General features: G+C 40.7%; 1 protein-coding gene across 3 annotated transcripts in view; it reads right to left on the bottom strand.

Annotated features, from left to right (window-relative positions):
* Window positions 1-16,601, bottom strand: part of Cald1 (caldesmon 1) — a 179,865-nt gene that overhangs the window by 77,365 nt on the left and 85,899 nt on the right. For 2 of the 3 annotated variants that reach the window (XM_028768348.1, XM_028768345.1), the window contains exon 3: window positions 14,986-15,097. In XM_028768348.1, the coding sequence (XP_028624181.1) occupies window positions 14,986-15,056 (71 nt within the window). In that variant the 5' untranslated portion in view covers window positions 15,057-15,097. Of the gene's footprint in view, window positions 1-14,985; window positions 15,098-15,758; window positions 15,847-16,601 lie in introns of those variants that run through there. The other variant, XM_028768346.1, reaches the window with a different exon arrangement.

The raw sequence follows: 16,601 nt of genomic DNA, 5'->3' as shown, positions 1-16,601 counted from the left end.
CACCTGTATGTTGAACATAATTTCTCTTCGGCTTTCCCTTCCCTTTTCTCACTCCTTCTCTCTTGGGAGAGAAAATGTCTATCTAAGGACAGATGGCTCAGTGGATAAGTGTACCTAACACCTGACAACGTGAGTTCCATCACTGGAATCCAAGTGATGGAAGCAGAGAACCAGCTTTCACAAGTTTTCCTCTGACAACACATCTTTTAAAATGGTTTCTTGGATGAATGGTTGTTACAAAACCTTGGTTCTGGTTCCAGTGAAAATCACTCTCAGCATGCTGTTCATCATTCACATTGTGTGACTTTAGGAAAGGAGGTATATAGGACTTCCATACAGAGGAAATTGATTCTAGGTCTTAGTGATATATTGTAGATTATAGATTTATTGTATATAGATGCAACTACATTGCAAAAGAAATCATGAGCTGATCATAGGGGCGCTAAGGATATATTAAAATGCAGGGGAAAATGTCATATCTTCAAAAAAGCCACAGAATTATTGGTGTGGACCACTTTTATTCAAAGTATCTAGATGGTCTCATAACCACAAGTGTTTTTTTTTTCTGGTGGTTAGTTTATACATCTGGATATTAAATTTATACATGACTTTTATAACTCTAATCAAATCCAGATTTTTTTCCATTGACACTATATAAGGTCTTGAAAAACATCGATTCTTTTTATGGAACTCAGACCTAGATTAAAACATATTTGTGTTTAGAAAATAGTCTACTGTATGTTTTGAATACTGTGGGCACTCTAGTTCATCATATATTGTTCATCTTATATGAATGACATTTCATATAATTATATGTGTTGTTTTATATGTCAGGTGTTTCCTATTTTATAACAACATATCACATGCTCAATATGTGATTATGACACCTTTAGAAATAAATGTTTCTACATATTTTTTCTTACTAAATAATTCCCTTGCTTTCAGAGAAACATCCTAACAGTTTTCTGTAGCCGATACAGCTTAGAATGGTATCAAGCATATAATAGACAGACAATAAGTACTTGACACTTGTTTCCTGGGTTGAATAGGAACAAAAATAGAGTCACTACATCAAGTTGGCCACAAGCTGGCATTTTATGGAATCTAGAAACTGCTGCTTCAGAAACTGAATCTTGGAATCTTGGGAGTTCCAGAATGTACAGGTCTCTGGGAAGTTGGCCGATGGCACATGACAGAGACGTGGCAGATAACTATATGTATCATAATGTTGACTAGCGTAGGTCAAAGAGGTGGTCTAGCTCACCAGTACCTGCATAGCTCACTCATTCTCTGGCCAGAATAACTCCTGTTATACTTCACCCCTGCAAAGAGAGGCCTAAGTCAACACCTCTCAGTGAGTGATGGCTCCTGATGTTAGCAGATGAGCAAGTCCCAGGACATAAAGCCTGTGTTAGCTGGGTATTCTGACATGCCTGCTTCCAACCCTGGTTTGAGCTTGATAGCTTCTTCTCACCACCTCTCTTTTTAGATTTGCTAAGTTATAACTGGATTCTATACACTTTGGGCTGAGTTATCAGTGTAGTTTGAACCTTTCACGTTGAGTTCATCAGAAACGCCCCTCTGCAGAACTTCCAGGTACCTGTCTTGGGGCACCCGCGGGAGATTAGAAATACATGAAGGGAAGAAAGATTTTCAATGTTAGGATTTAATTTTACTTTGAATTACTCAGCTACAAAATCAAACTTTCACTTTTAAAGCAGAAAAAGCAAACCAGTTCTTCTTTTGTCTGTTTGTTTACTTTTAAAGATGCATTTCTACTTTTATTTATGTGTATGGGGGTGGGATGAACACCTGACTGTGATGCCTGAGGCAGTCAGAAGAGGGCACTGGATCCATGAACCTGGAGTTAAAAGACAGTTATCAGCCACCCAGGATGGGTGCTGAGAACTTTAATAGGATATAAAAAAACTTTACTTATTGTAAGAGCAATAAGAAGTCTTAATGGCTGAGACATCTCTCCAGGACCGGTTCATACATATGGTCTAGGGCCAGGAAGGTGTATTTTCTCTTGTTTTGTTTTTCCAAACTAAGGTGGAGGTGTGAGTAGGGCATTTGATACCAAGCCTCATTCGTTTTTTTCCTCATTTATAAATCAGAACTCACTTATAAAGATTTTTAATTTAAAGAAAATAAAGTATATGCTTTAAAAAAGCATATACTCCCTTTAAATTTGAGAGCCAGTTATATGAAATTTGAACACAGCTTTTCCAAAATACAGGTCAAAGTAGGGAGGGCTGGAGTAATCTGAGATTCTCCCCAGCACTGCAGAATCCCGAACCTTTCTAGGACACCTTCAAATTATCTTTCCTTCTGACTCTTTCACAGCAGATCCAAGATCAAAGAGTAAACTAAAAATTAACAGACATAGTTCTGAGGCTCTTCAAATTGTGCTCTCGGGCCCCCAATGCTGATCATTCTAGCTCGTTAACCTGAATTACAGATTTTATGCTAAAAAATTAAACAAGGTGTACTTTTGAGATGTAGGAACTCAATTTAGACCAACCCTTTCCCCTTAGTCTGCGCAGAACTATTTATGAAAACAAGAAAAAAAAAAAAAGAAGAAGGGTTCCTTACTAAAAATAAGATCTGCAAATTTCTTTTCTTTAGGTTGTAGTTCTAGGATACTGATTTTTTTCTCTTGTTTCTTTCTTTCCTGGTCCATCGTAATTTCCAAACGCTAGAGAAACAATGCCCCATTTAGAGTTTAAACCATAGACCCAACTCTCACATTAGACATTTTTTATTTCTGAAGGAGTTGGTAAATACTAACTTGAAGTTATTCTTTCGTCATGTGCCTCTTCCCATTCTCCTGGGATTAGCTGAAGCACTTCACGGTTCCTAACCACATGCGTGGTCTTTCATTAGAGAACGCTTTGATTATATAGTTTGCTCACTGTTGGACTCCCAAGGCTTGGGTCTGAACCCTGCAATTTGATGATTATCTGATTTTACAATACAGATACCAATTGAGGATAATACTAAGGAACGGCTAAGTGCTATAGCCAAACAAGGAAATAGACTCTTCCTTTCTTCTTTTCATTTGCTCACACAGTGCAGCTAAGTGAGTGCAAATGATCAAAATTAAATGATGCAAAAGTCCAATAATAATCTGAGGGATAAAGGATGCTCATCTTCTCATTGGTCCAGAGGACAAGATAGAGAACTCAAATCCGGTGGCTAAAAGGCTCGTCTGGAGTGAAGGCACTTCAGGGAAGACCCCGATGGTTACTCCTCCAAGGATACTCCTAAGGTTCTAACATTTCTGCCTCTCCTTCTGTAACTTAGTAAATCTAACCAAGTTCTGCATGGACACACAGATACAAATAAAGATGTATTTGTACTCATTCGGTGTTGGGTGCTATGCTTGGGGGAGGTGTAGTTTGTGGTCTAGGATCTGTTTTCCAATTGGTATGTGGACGAACATGGACACTGAATGAAAAAATGAGGACAAGACTGGTCCTAGGTGTGGCTGAGGAGAAGGTTCATTGTAGATAGGAGGGAGAATATGGCCAGGGGCCTCTGGAAGGGTCCAAACTGAATCGGGCCAGCAGAATGACCAGGGTCAGGAAAGGAGGGGGTAGGAGGGAACAAGAGAGGAAGAGAAGGGGGGGTAAGAGAGGAGCTGGAGACCAAGACATCAATGGACCAAGAACTAAGAGGACACATAGCCAAAATGGCTGGGATTAATAAGGAAGAGAAGCTGAGGGAAGAGAAGGGAAGGAAAGTGGAAGAGAGGAGAGAGGAGGGGAGGGGAGGGGAGAGGAGGGGAGGGGAAGGGAGGGAAGGAAGTTCAGAGGTAAAGTGTAGGGTGTGTAGGCCAGGGTGACTCTCTTAAGTGTACTTGTCAGTATGGATTGAGGGGAACTCATGGCCAGAGTCTGCTTTGATATGTCCAACAGGCACCTTAGCTCGCCATTTGTCCCAGATTTCTGAGACATAACAAATGCAAGATTGACAGTAATAATTCACAAATTTTAAACGTGTTCTATGAGATTCAAGGAGAGGAATCAGTCACTCTATGTACGCCTGAACCGTCAAGGTGACCACTAGTTGCCAGTTACAAGAGGCCTGGGCAGGAGGAGACAGTGGTGTGAGCAAGCACGGAGGCCATCTTTACTGGTGGTGCCTGCTCAGAAGCCAAGCCAGGCAAAATAAATGTCAACACCATCATCATCACTCTTTCAAGTCTTTTAAATTCGCTCCTCCATTCCCAACTTCAGGGAAAGAGAAGTTAACATGGCTCTTGGGTTCCAAGCTCTTTTGAGAAATGACAGGCTCCGGGGGTGGGGGTGGGGTGTGACATTTGATAGCATTTTCTCTGCTCTCAACCCGGAATGCCTGAGGGCCACTGAGATGGCTAAAGGAAGCAGGCTGAGAAGTGTGAGTTTCCTTTAAGCACCAGTATATGGCCAGAACTCAATCCGCAGCTCTCCACAAAGTCCAACAGAAAGAAATCTGATGGACAGGAACCAGCAAGGCTCTTCAGTGCAATGCAGATCTGCCCTGTGTCACCCTTTACACACACACACACACACACACACACACACACACGCCAACAACAAAAAAAGTCATACACTGCAACTAACTATGCCACCAAATTACACAATTCGATGAACTTCCATATGGTGACGGTGGCCATTAAAAATGGAAGTGATGGAGTTTTACATTGGATTTCATACTTCTTTTTCAAATATATTTTTATGCACTTAACTACAAAAAATCCATGACAGAAATAAAAAATAATTAGCTTTATATTCTCTTTCATACCTCATCCCTATTACCTGGAGCTGGAGTTACGCCTGGTAACTAAAAGTTTCTTTCTTTAGTAAGAGTTGAAGAACATGAGGTCTGTGCTTAAGGCTCAGAGCTATGCATAGTCGCTGGGTGCTCTTGGGTTTGTTGCTTCCCAAGGCCAAGTCCAACAATTTGGACCTACAGCCCCTTCTTAGAGATTGCAAGTAAGAGTGCATTCATTTCTGACATGATAAGCAGTGGAACACCAGAATCTGTCCTTATGAGTAATCCTGAGACAGTTCTCACGGAAAACTGGCCTTTTAGAGCCCCTTAGTTCAGCTCTGCATGGAGTTGTAATGATGCCATTGCTATCTAGGGGCCCACGATGTCAGGTGCCTAAGAGCTAAAAGATTTGAGAAGTTCCACCCTGTTGCAGTCTTAGTTTTACAAACATTTCCATTTTGTTCAGTTCAGAAGCCACTCAGCAGCCATAGGGATGACAGTCCCCGAGTAGCCAGGACATACCCTGCGAATACTGGCTCAGAGGGGGAAAAATGTAATTGGAATGGCTAGCTTTCATGGTAAGGCAGGAGGGTTGAAGGCTATTAAATGCTGTGTCAACTCTGTCTATAGAAAACAAAAAAAGCTGAGTTCCCTTAACAGTAGCCCCTTTCTTATTCATCAAGGAAAGAGAAATAAAGAGGAAGCATTACATCTCCCAGAGTGGGGCCCTCCCACTAAAAATAAAATAATAAAGGTTTGCACCACAGCGTTGATTAGAGAAACAGAGAAACTGTTCGAGGAAGGAGTGGACAGAGGTTCTCATATACTGGAGCTGCCAACAGTGCCTTGGGAAAGGTGCTGTGTAATTAGACCTGATGATGCCCCTGGTCTTGGAACCAGCATGGTAACCCGTCCTCTCATGCTGCCTGTGTGCTCACTCACTTCCTGCTCAGTTCTTGTCCATATTCGTCTCTTGAGTTCCCCCAGACTATCCTGCCAACAACATGAGGTTTTCTGTGGGAATCAAAAATGGAGTTGACGCCGTTCCCCTAAGCAGGCGCACCAGAGCGTCCATCTCCAGAAAGAAAGCCCTCCTTTGTTGCCTAGTTGCAGATGCCGGTTCTGTGAGTTCTTAGCAGCTTCATTTGGAGAGCCCCAAGATGTATGCAGAATTCCCAAGGCACCCATAGAAAAATCAGAAGCACATATTGAACACTTTTCTGGAATTTACTAGTTTGATTCCTAAGTGTCACAGGAAGATGGGAGCCAGGGAAGATGTGTGACAGGGGACAATCCATGTCACCACAACGGAAAATATGAACACCAGAAAAATTTCCTATTCTAAACAATGTGGGTTTAAAATATACTCTCTGGAGACTCTCCTGAATGCACAAGCACAGTGCTATTTATAGTGGCTGGTGTGTACTTTACCAAGATTTTTATTCCAACAAAGGAACTGTATGTAAGGTAGGCAGCCATTGGGGTGGAAAATACACTCTTGCATTTTAAACTTAGTACTAAGCTTAAATGTAGTATTAAATTCATTAATAACCTTAAATTCAGTACTAACCTTAAATGTAAAATCAGCAACCTCACTAATTTAGAGTAACTGGAAGAAGAAGCCAGTATAAATGATGAGACATTTTAACAGAAATACTGTCTTGAAAAATATGCAAGTGTACCTGGTAACTTGACCAACAGAAGCATCAAGTGTGTGTTAAAGAAACAAATGAAGGAAAAATTACTTCTGATCAGGAAAATAGGTTTTCAATACAAGTGAGTGTTTCTACAGTCATTTTTAAACATTTACAATGTTGTGTTCTCCGATGTTTAAAAAACGAAGCCTTGGAATGTAGCTTACATAGTTCACAAGTTAATCAAATCCTTTATTTATATATAGTTCCAAGCTACACTGTCCTAAAGTCCTGTTATAAATAGTTAAGAATTCAACACCAGAGGTGTCTGAATTAATGCAGAGTTATGACAAGCTAAAGCATGTCTCTAAGACTGCCCAAGAACACTGTTCATGGCCCAGCAAGCAGGAGCCAGGAGCTGATGTTATTCACAAAGCATGTTCATGGCTCCTTCACCTTCTTCCCGGATGAATGGGAATCCACTGATACAGATGCATCTTCCAGCTCACTGGGATTTCCAGCCCCAGGGTATTGACTTGCAGTGTTGTTCAGGACTTCCAAGACAATTAGGTTAAGACCCTCCTTAGAACACTCTTGAACAACTGAGCAAGAGTTCCCTTAATAACATTCTGGAATATTCTACAATTGTTCTTGCCTGCTAGAACCAAATGACAGCTACAAATGTGAATCTCTCAGACCTACTGGTCAGTGAGGACATTCAAAGGGATGGATTTGATATATAAGAATGTGATAGTTTTCATTACATTTTTTTCCTGTGTTTGAATGAGAATTCTTTGTTCACAGGACTGAATGCTTTATTCATGTTCCCAGCAGGAGACAACATATGAGTCCTTTGATCCTATGCATTTAGGAAGGCAAATCTCCAAGCTGTCTCAAGCAAATAGGTGGTCATTAACATCTTTATCTGAGTCTGGAGTAGTGGTTCTCAACCTTCCTAATGCTGTGACCCTTTAAAACAGTTCCTCATGTTGTGGTGACCCCCAACCATAAAATTATTTTCCTTGTTACTTCATAACTATAGTTTTGCTATTGATATGAATCACAATGTAAATATCTGTGTTTTCCAATGGTCTTGGGCAACCCCTGTGAAAGTGTCATGTGACCCCCAAAGGGGAGCCACGGGTTTCAAACCACTGGTCTAGAGGCAATCTTTTGAGTGTCTCACAACAAGGCTCTCTCAAAGCCATCACTTAAAGTCAAGCTTTAACCTAATGGACTATTCAGGACTCTGGTTACCTACCTGAGTAGAGCAGCCAAAGGACAGCATTGGAGAGGAGTCTTCAGGGGATTCAGTAGCATTGCAAATGTGCTAACTCCAAAGTGGTGTGTAGTACAATGAGATAGAGCCCCTCTGTCTACGTCATATCACGTTGTTTTGTGTATGTCTACTTTTTATGATTAAAATAGACCAAAACAGTTATTTGGAATAAAATGTTTCAAAATTATTTTATAAAAATCAGACATAGAACTTTCATTATACACACATATACACACACACACATATATATGTGTATTATATATATATGTGTATATATAATAATGTATATTATTGCTGTGATAGTATTGAAGCCACAAATTAAATAATGTGAAAAAGCAAACTATAATTTCATAAGGCAAAATTATTTAAACTATATAAAGAAAATACATGAAAATAAACATAAAGGCTCATTCAATGGAGATAAAGCTATGTGTTAGGAACAATACTGTCTCTTACTATTTATTGACTTAATTTTAAATGACTGAAAAATGTAAAGACTCTTAGCAAAAAGGTACATTTCCTTTCACATCTATGGTTCTCTAATCACTTTCAAGTAAACTAAAATAGATTCAAACTGAGTAGCAATTAGATACCAGGCTAACAACATAGGGACAGTGTCCAGCTCAGTGATACCCCAGAGGGCAACTGTCAACTGCTTGGGTTTCCTGGAAGATACTAATTTAGTCTATAGAGAAACAGTGAGAACAGTAAAAAGCTGACTGTGCACTGATCATGGTTAGAAAGTCTATGTAAGGTTCATTGTTATTGTCATGACACTGAGGTCAAAGACTATTAGGAAGCTGTTTCCAGGTGATAACATGATGCGGTGATCAGAGCCACAAAATTGAAATACAGAAAAACACATGACTTTGTTATCAGAGCATCAGTATAATTTTAGTATCACTGGACACCTATGTCTGCCATTGTGCTGATTTCTCTGCATGGGTCAAACCAGCTTGCTGGGTCTGTGAGAGACTTCATTATCCATTCCCACTTATTGTTAAAGACAGAGGAGCAAGGGACAGTGAAGCAGTCTTTCAAGACAAAAAAATGCTGGCTAATAGATCTCCTGGACATCACTGCTGGAATACCTAAACACCATACCATTCTGCCCTTTCCCCAGAGGACTCAGGATCAGTTCTTTATAAATATCATATATAACTAGAAAGAGAAATTTACTAGTGTTTTGAGGATTTTGACTAGCTTATGTGCCAGAATTTTTTTTTCCAGATGAGAATAAAGTTATGGACCAGCATGCCAGGTTCTTAAGAATTTCAATTCCTAGGCTGGATGATGATGGTGCACGCATGCCTTTAATCCAAAGCACTCGGGATGCAGAGGTAAGTGGATTTCTGTGAGTCTGAGGCCAGCCTGGTCTACAGAGTGAGATCCAAGACAGGCAGAGTTATACAGAGAAACCCTGTCTCTAAACAACAGCAACAGCAGGAACAACAAATTTAGGTGTAGTGGCTGAACACATGCTGCTTAGGTACAGCCTTGCTTTCTGATACTTCACTGAACACCACAGTGTAGGGTTCTTTCAAGAATTACATGGTTAGCATCAATTGGTCTAAATGGGTCACTTTACTTAGGAATTGATGAGGGTAAAGATACTGTCAATCTAGAAAGGGGAGAGGCAAAAGAAGGGAGAGGATTAGGCATGAGTGTGTGAACTTTATTCTTTTGTGGCTAGATACAAATGAAGAGAACCCAGCAACAGTAACCTAAGAGAGGAAGATTTATTCTGGCTCATGGTTTAGGGAATGCAAGCCATCAGGTCAGGTCAGGTGCCAGAGTGGAGCCAGATCTTGCCTGTGGTAGTGGAAGTGTCAGGTTGAGCATCTCATGGGGTCAGGAAGCAGAGAGACATGGAGCTGGCCTGTAACTCTCATGACCTGTCCCATGTCCATGTTCTGCCAACTAGACCTCACATCCAAAACAGTTCTACAACTTTTCCAAATGGCTCCACCAGCTAGAGACGAAGTGTTAAGATGTGTGAGCTGAAGGGGGTTGTTCACACTGTAATCACAGTGACTGGAAATTGGACTGAAACAAAACAGTTTTAAATGTGCATAAAAGGGGGCTGGAGAGGCGGCTCAATGGTTAAGATGGCTTGACTAGCTGCTCTTCCAGGGGACCTGAGTTTTCTTCCCAGAAAGCTAGTTGGGTGGCTCTTGTATCTCTAGCTTCAGGGGACCCAGAATCCTCTTCTGGCCATATGACATATGCATAAAACTATAAGAAGTGTTTTTAAGTATCCTTCAAACTAATTACTAAAAGAACTTTAATAGAAAATACAGAAACAAAATTCAATACCAAAGGCTAGGCCTTCCTCCCTCCCCCCGCCCCTTTTCTGCTCTTTTTCTTCTTTCTGGAGTAATCAATCTTCTAAGAGAACTTTTTTTGGGCAAACATAAGTACCTTAATGATTTATACAGTTTCAAAAGAATGTTTCATTTAACTTCCTAATGGAAAATAATGTTCTGCTCAGACATCTTAAAATGTATTTTTAAAGACTTGTACTTGAGACTCAAGGTCATGATCTAAGCATTCTGAATTAAGTGTTTTCATGTGTACTGTCTGTAGTTTAACTGTCGATGGGCCTTGGTATTGGGGGAAAAGCATCAATGACACAGCTCTAGAAAGGGATTTTTGTGGATCAAATGGATTTTTAAAACTTGCTTGTTTTTCTAGAGCAGTAAAAATATTTACTTTCAAATGTCTAATCATTGGGATATTTCAGAAGCCCATAAAAATGCATGAATGATGAAAACAGCTAGCATGTTTTCTTTCCCTTTATTTATGTCTCTGAGCTTTGGAATCTGATAACAATTCTACAATAGAGGCCTTTCTTCTAATGGAAAGAGGAGCTGCCGCTGGGTGTGGAAAGCGTATGCCGGGAATGTAGTGAGTTCATAACTTGAAAAATGAGAGCCCTGGCTCTTGGCTTGGTGCAGGGGATGTCTGACACAGAGTGTGGCCACCAAAGATCTGCTCACAGATAGAAGCACCACTGAGGGTTGTTTCTCAAGAGAGACACGGGAGCTCAGAATCGTGTCCGCAAAATGTGAAAGAACAGCTCAGTGTGAACTCATGTTGCCTCTTCTGTCTGATAGAACCTTGACGTCCATCAAACCCACTCAAGTTCTTCACAAAATAGCAAATTCTGGCTTCCTAGTTCAGAGTGCTTGCAATCTCTGAGATACATAAAAGGCAATTATAATGTTTTAGGTTGTGTGCTGCAGAGAATCAAATAAGCTAATAATCATTAACAGTCATGTCTACTGATGCAAAATGCTAAGTACTCTGTTAAAGCTTCCTTATCTCGTCTCATCCTATAAGAATCTATGAAGTGGATATTTTCATTGCCCTCATATTATACAGGGGCAAGCAGAAAATTTGAAAGATTGACCATCTTAACAATGCTAAAGCCATTAAGGGAAAGGCCTAGGTACCACAGTAGACCACAGGTTCTACCACCAAAGCCCACGACCATAACTGGTAAACTTGCCATCTTTGATCATGATACTGCTTAGTGTTCCTTCATTTATATAGAACATTGGTTCTCAACCTTCCTAATGCTGTGTGACCTTTTAAAACAGTTCCTCATGTTGTGGTGACCCCAACCATAGAAATATTTCATTGTTACTTCATAATTGTAATTTTGCTACTGTTATGAATCATAATGTAAATATCAGCTATGCAGAATTTATGATATGCAACCCCTGTGAAAGGATTTTTCAATCCCCAAAGGGGTTACAACCCACAGATTGAGTGCTGCTGTTATAGAACATACATATCTACAAATATATATACATATTTATATTTGTAATAATATATAATATATTTGTAATAATATATATTTGTATATATGTGTATACACATATATATATATATATACACACACACACATATATACACATTTATATCTGCTTATGCCTTTCAGCTATGTTTACTGCTGTGCTGTTATTAGTCTGCATTTACCAGATACGTTTCAAAGGTCTAGAACATCTCTGTACTCAAAAGAAGGAAAAAGTGACTCTGCAAATGTGCAAGTCTGCAAAGGTGCTAGAGATTGAACCTAAAGCCCGGGTATGTGTGTAAGTATTCCAACCCCGAGGAAAATACCCAGTCCTCTGTCCCAAACAGAGAATAGAGCAAAAGAGATTCCTGATAACATGTGCTGAGAACAGATGAATGCGTCTGTAGCCTTGCCTCTTGGGACAACTCCGTCTATTTTTCTCTACTGCCATTCCAAAGCTGGCATGACTTCTTTTTGTGCTCCATATCCAGGTGACAGTTAAGTCTTCCCCTGCCTGGCCCTAGGTATATTTTATAGGACTTTAGAACTATCTTTTTTTTTTAAATGTAAGATTCCATATTACTTACTTGACTTTAAATCAAGCAATATCTGACCTATTGCCAACAGAAGTAGACAATTCCAAAGCCAAGAGGAAATGACCTCTAAGTCCCCTGAGAAAACACTCATTCCTGTGACAAAGGAAGCCAGGGTCTGGAGTTAGAGGAAGAGGAAGGGACTTGCCTAAGGTCTTACATGCCCTTTGTCCTCAGATCTGAACTATGATTTTAGATAGCCCTTGATTCCTGGTTTGGCCATCTGTTTCCTGGACACACCCTGAACTTGCCATGGAAGCTAGCTGGACTGTACAGTCTAACTTTCACTACTGCTATAAGTGATCATTTTACCAAATGCTGACGGATTTGACCTAATTCCAGCACAGCAGACCTATATATACAGTACCCCTTGAAACACAAACAGGTAAAACCAGTACAAACATAGGGCCATTGTTAAGTCCAAGCAGACATGTAGACAGAAATGTTGGTTAAACCATATTTGGATAAATTTGTATGTATTTGTTTTAGGTTATTAAGGGAACCCAATGAAGCTTTGGTGCACAGGCTTTTTACAGCCGACATTAACAGAAGATAAATCCTTGTTCACCCGTTACCAACACCCTGGAAAGCAGGAATGGAGCAGCTGTGTGGTCAGTTCTTAGGTAGAGTTCTGGCTATGAGAAAATAAGGCTTATTCACTCTATCTTACTGTCTGGCTTAAACCACAGTGCGATGCTTCTCTCAGTGCCTGTTGGTGTAGAACTCTGTCTAACGTGGTGCTTACTCTCTTCTCTACCATCCCTCTAGCCCCAGCGTTCTTCAGGCTGCTCCTCTGCCCCTCTGTTTCCTGTACTCTTGTTTCCTACGATCCTCTGAGATACAGAAGTGTCTATTTGCTGATCACCTTCTTTTCTCCCATCTCTGTTCAGACACTTCATCTTGGTCAGTTCTGCTCAAGAATCCAGGAGAACCCAAGGCCAGTAGCACTGCATTAGGCAGATTAAGAAAGAGGTGTGTTCCTCCTGTCTGGATGGTGTCCACATGTCTTTAATGTCCTCTTGATTTCAGGTCTGATCCTTCCCTGGGTCTTCATTTCTCTGATGTTTTGCTCCCTGTGATAAGTTTCCATTATATCTTTGTGACCTCTTCCTCTTTCATATTGGCTTTATGGGAGATATGACTTCAGCTTTTATTGCCACGATGGTTGGTTTGTCCCAATGGATGTTTCTTATAAGATTTTTTTTCTCCTCTTTCTAAATAAAAATCCAAATGTCCACTCTTCTAACATCTAGGGGGAAGCCCCATGTTGATGTAGTTTCTACCCGAAATTCAACACTAGGACCATGACCACCAAGTATAGAGTCTTCTCATCTTTCCCCAGTGGAGATGAGGCAGAGACTTTTCTTGGCGATGGCTGATGAAAAGTGTGTAGAGAACGGACGAATGAACCTGTAGCTCTGAGCCTTGGGACTGCTCTATTTTAGGTTAATTTACTGTAGTCATTCAAAGCTAGAGCTTACAGTCTTCAGACTTTGAATTTTCCCTGCTGCTGACAGGCTTGCTAATTTCTACATGGGATCTCTTTCCTCCCAGCGACTGCTCTGATTCAGGCTCTCATGACCGTATGCTTGACATCACATCTATCAGTGCCTCTATACCTCAGTCCACCGTACCTAGCCTTTACCACTATATTCTCATCCCATGTAGCTCCCTAGTGAGGGTCCTAAGATGCCCTTCCTCTCAAGTTCCCTGCAATAGATTCTTTCTCCTCTGGGCTTTACTCGTCTCATTCTCTCACCTCGTCAGCCTCTCCTATTCCACCCCATCATTTCTATTGATAAACTGTATTCCTCATGGTAATCTTAGGTTCACAGAAAAGCTGAGTGGAAATGGCAACGTTCCCATGCTCCCCTTGTTCCCTCCCCAGCCACAGCCTCTGCTATTACCCGCATCCCTCACACAGTGGTGCACTTGTTACTGTGGACGATGGAGGTACATTCACAGGTCATTTCACTCTGATTCCATAATTTGCATTGAGTTCCAGCATGATGGCATGTATCTGCTATCATACTATCTCATGGGTGCTTTTGAGGCTCTAACATCCCATGCTCTGCCTGTGTGTGCTCCTCCCTCCCTCCCTCCTCTCCAGCTCCTGGCAACCACCAGGCCTTTTGCCATTTCCTTAGTTTTGTGTGCTTTAAGTTTTTATTTATTATCTATTATTTTAAATTTGGATAGATGCATCTTCTATGTTGGATGCATTCCCCTCTGTCCTCCCTCCTTCCTTTTATTCTATCCCTCTTGTATTTTAGACAACTTCCGTTTTACTTATCTCCACAACTACTTCTTCCATAGCTTACCACAACTCCCCACAAAACTATTCTGTGAGTAGTTTAATCTCAGGGTGATGATAGTCTTTCCTTCTCTTGGCATTCATAGATAGTCCCAGATATCTGGCTGTTGCTTATTACTTAGACAGGGTTGGCATTAATAATAATTAATAACAACAAAAACAGCTATTAGCTATGCATTCAGTGTGTCAGCTTTACAGGTTAAGGCCATTTATAAAGCTTAATCATCTTCGTGACAACCACAAAAGCTCTGAAGATATTATGCCAATTTTATATAATACATCTGTGACCTAGAGAGAGGTCACTTGCTCAGAGACACGTGGCTCCTAAGTGGCAGAATCATGGTGTGATCCTTAGTCCATGGCGCAATGAGTACATGTGTAGACACCCCACCAATAGCCACGTTCATCCAGACTTCTCACTTTCCTTTGGATTCTTCATATAAGTCAGTAGAATAGCAGAGCATGAGACTAACTATCCATAACTATTTTTACAAATAGAGCTTGTTACGTAATATGGCCGAATTTGGCTCTTCAGAGGGCAGAGTCATTGTGATCTGAAAACAAGGTTGCTGATAATGTGCACGTCTGTCAACCTGAATCCTTACCTCTCTGCCTCCAGCCGCATCTCCTCTCTCTTTTGCCTCCTGAGTTCTCTGCGACGTTCGAAATCATCCATAGTGAGGTTTCCGGTTTAGGGAGCCCAGATAATGTCTCGATCTAAAGGAAAGAGGCGGAGTCAGGATCACCAAGGAGTCAGGTGCCCCCTGTTAGCCCCTCCCATTTCACCCCCATCGTCTTTATTTTTTTAAAAAAATACCTTAGAATACTGCTAAGGAAACCAGTGGTCAATGTCTGGCCCCAAACAGTGTGCACCTTTATTCTTAAAGCTATTAAACTAAGAGCACAGATTACATTTAAAAAGTAAGGAGGAATCTCAAGAGACAGAAATATTGATAGCGTGGCTTCTGAACGACCGACCGGACGATCCAGCCCTTTGTCACTCGCTGAACTCCAGACAACACTTACACCCAAATGATCAAAGAACAATGAAGATGGGGAAATAAAGATGGAGAGGAAAATGAACAAGAAACGTGTGTGTGTACGTGTGTATGTGTGTGTGTGTGTGTGTGTGTAGGGGCAGACACAGAAAGGAGAAACCAGACAATATTGCACGCAGGCATTGTTTGCATATTCTGGAAGTTAGTTAGCACTGGGTTTTTAAATTTTTATTTTTAAGTATGCAGAAATCATGGGAGAAAAAAAAATCTCCAGGAAGCAGTAATTTAGAAGGCAGCTAAATTCTGATCAAGCTGTCTGAATTGAGCTCAAAAATCCCAGCTCTCTCCAGATGTAATCCAACCGTTCGACCCTTTCCTACCTCCTCTGAGATGACTTTGATTCTGGAAGAATTTCCAGCTCTTCAGATGCTGAGCCTGCTTCTGCTGTGTATCTGTGCCATGCAGTCAAATATTCCAGAAGCTCCCTTCGGCCCCGAAACCCAAAATGATTCCCAGGAAAGGGGATGGAGGCTCCTGTCCCTACTTTGTTTACAGAGCTGTCAGTGGTTAGTTAAACGAGCCTGGAATCTGGCATTTAAGGCGTGCTGGAAGATTGTTTCCTGTGCGGAGCGGGAGGCCTCCACTTCCTCTGGATTCCTAGGCGCTAGGCTGCACTCAGCTCACAAAAATATTTTCCAGCGCCTTCTATGTAGATGAGTAGAGCCATGTGCCCAGAGCAAGAAACTCAGTATGGCAAAACCTTAGAACCGTCACAGGATGGCATCTTTGTTTAGAAAAGATTTCAAAAAAAAAAAAAGGAATCTGAAATAAATTGGCAAAGAAGGTTTTTGCCCTCACCAATTTTATAGTGCATAAAAACAAAAATCAAATCTCAGCCAACAAAAATAAAACCATGCAATGTTTGAATTTTCTCACACTTTCTGCATCCTCTACGGTATTAAACTCTTTATGCATCTTTAGAAACTTGGATTTGGGTTTTTATTGGAAGTTTTTTTTTTTTTTTTAAATCTCAATTGCTTTGTTTTACTCTGAGAAGAGGGTTCCCAATGCTTTGTAGTCATGGAAGAAACAAGGTTTTCCTTTTGCATTTCACCAACAGGAAGATTTTTCTCAGACCAGATGTGTCAGAGCATGCGTGTAATCATAGGACTTGGGTAACTGAGGTAAGAGGATTATGAGTTCAAAACCAGTTTGGGCTAAAG

This window comes from Grammomys surdaster, unplaced genomic scaffold (assembly GCF_004785775.1).
Source record: "Grammomys surdaster isolate TR1022 unplaced genomic scaffold, NIH_TR_1.0 186, whole genome shotgun sequence".
Classification (NCBI taxonomy): Eukaryota; Metazoa; Chordata; class Mammalia; order Rodentia; family Muridae; genus Grammomys; species Grammomys surdaster.
The sequence above is the reverse complement of the archived record's forward strand: the minus strand, read 5'-3'. Positions and strand labels throughout refer to the sequence as shown.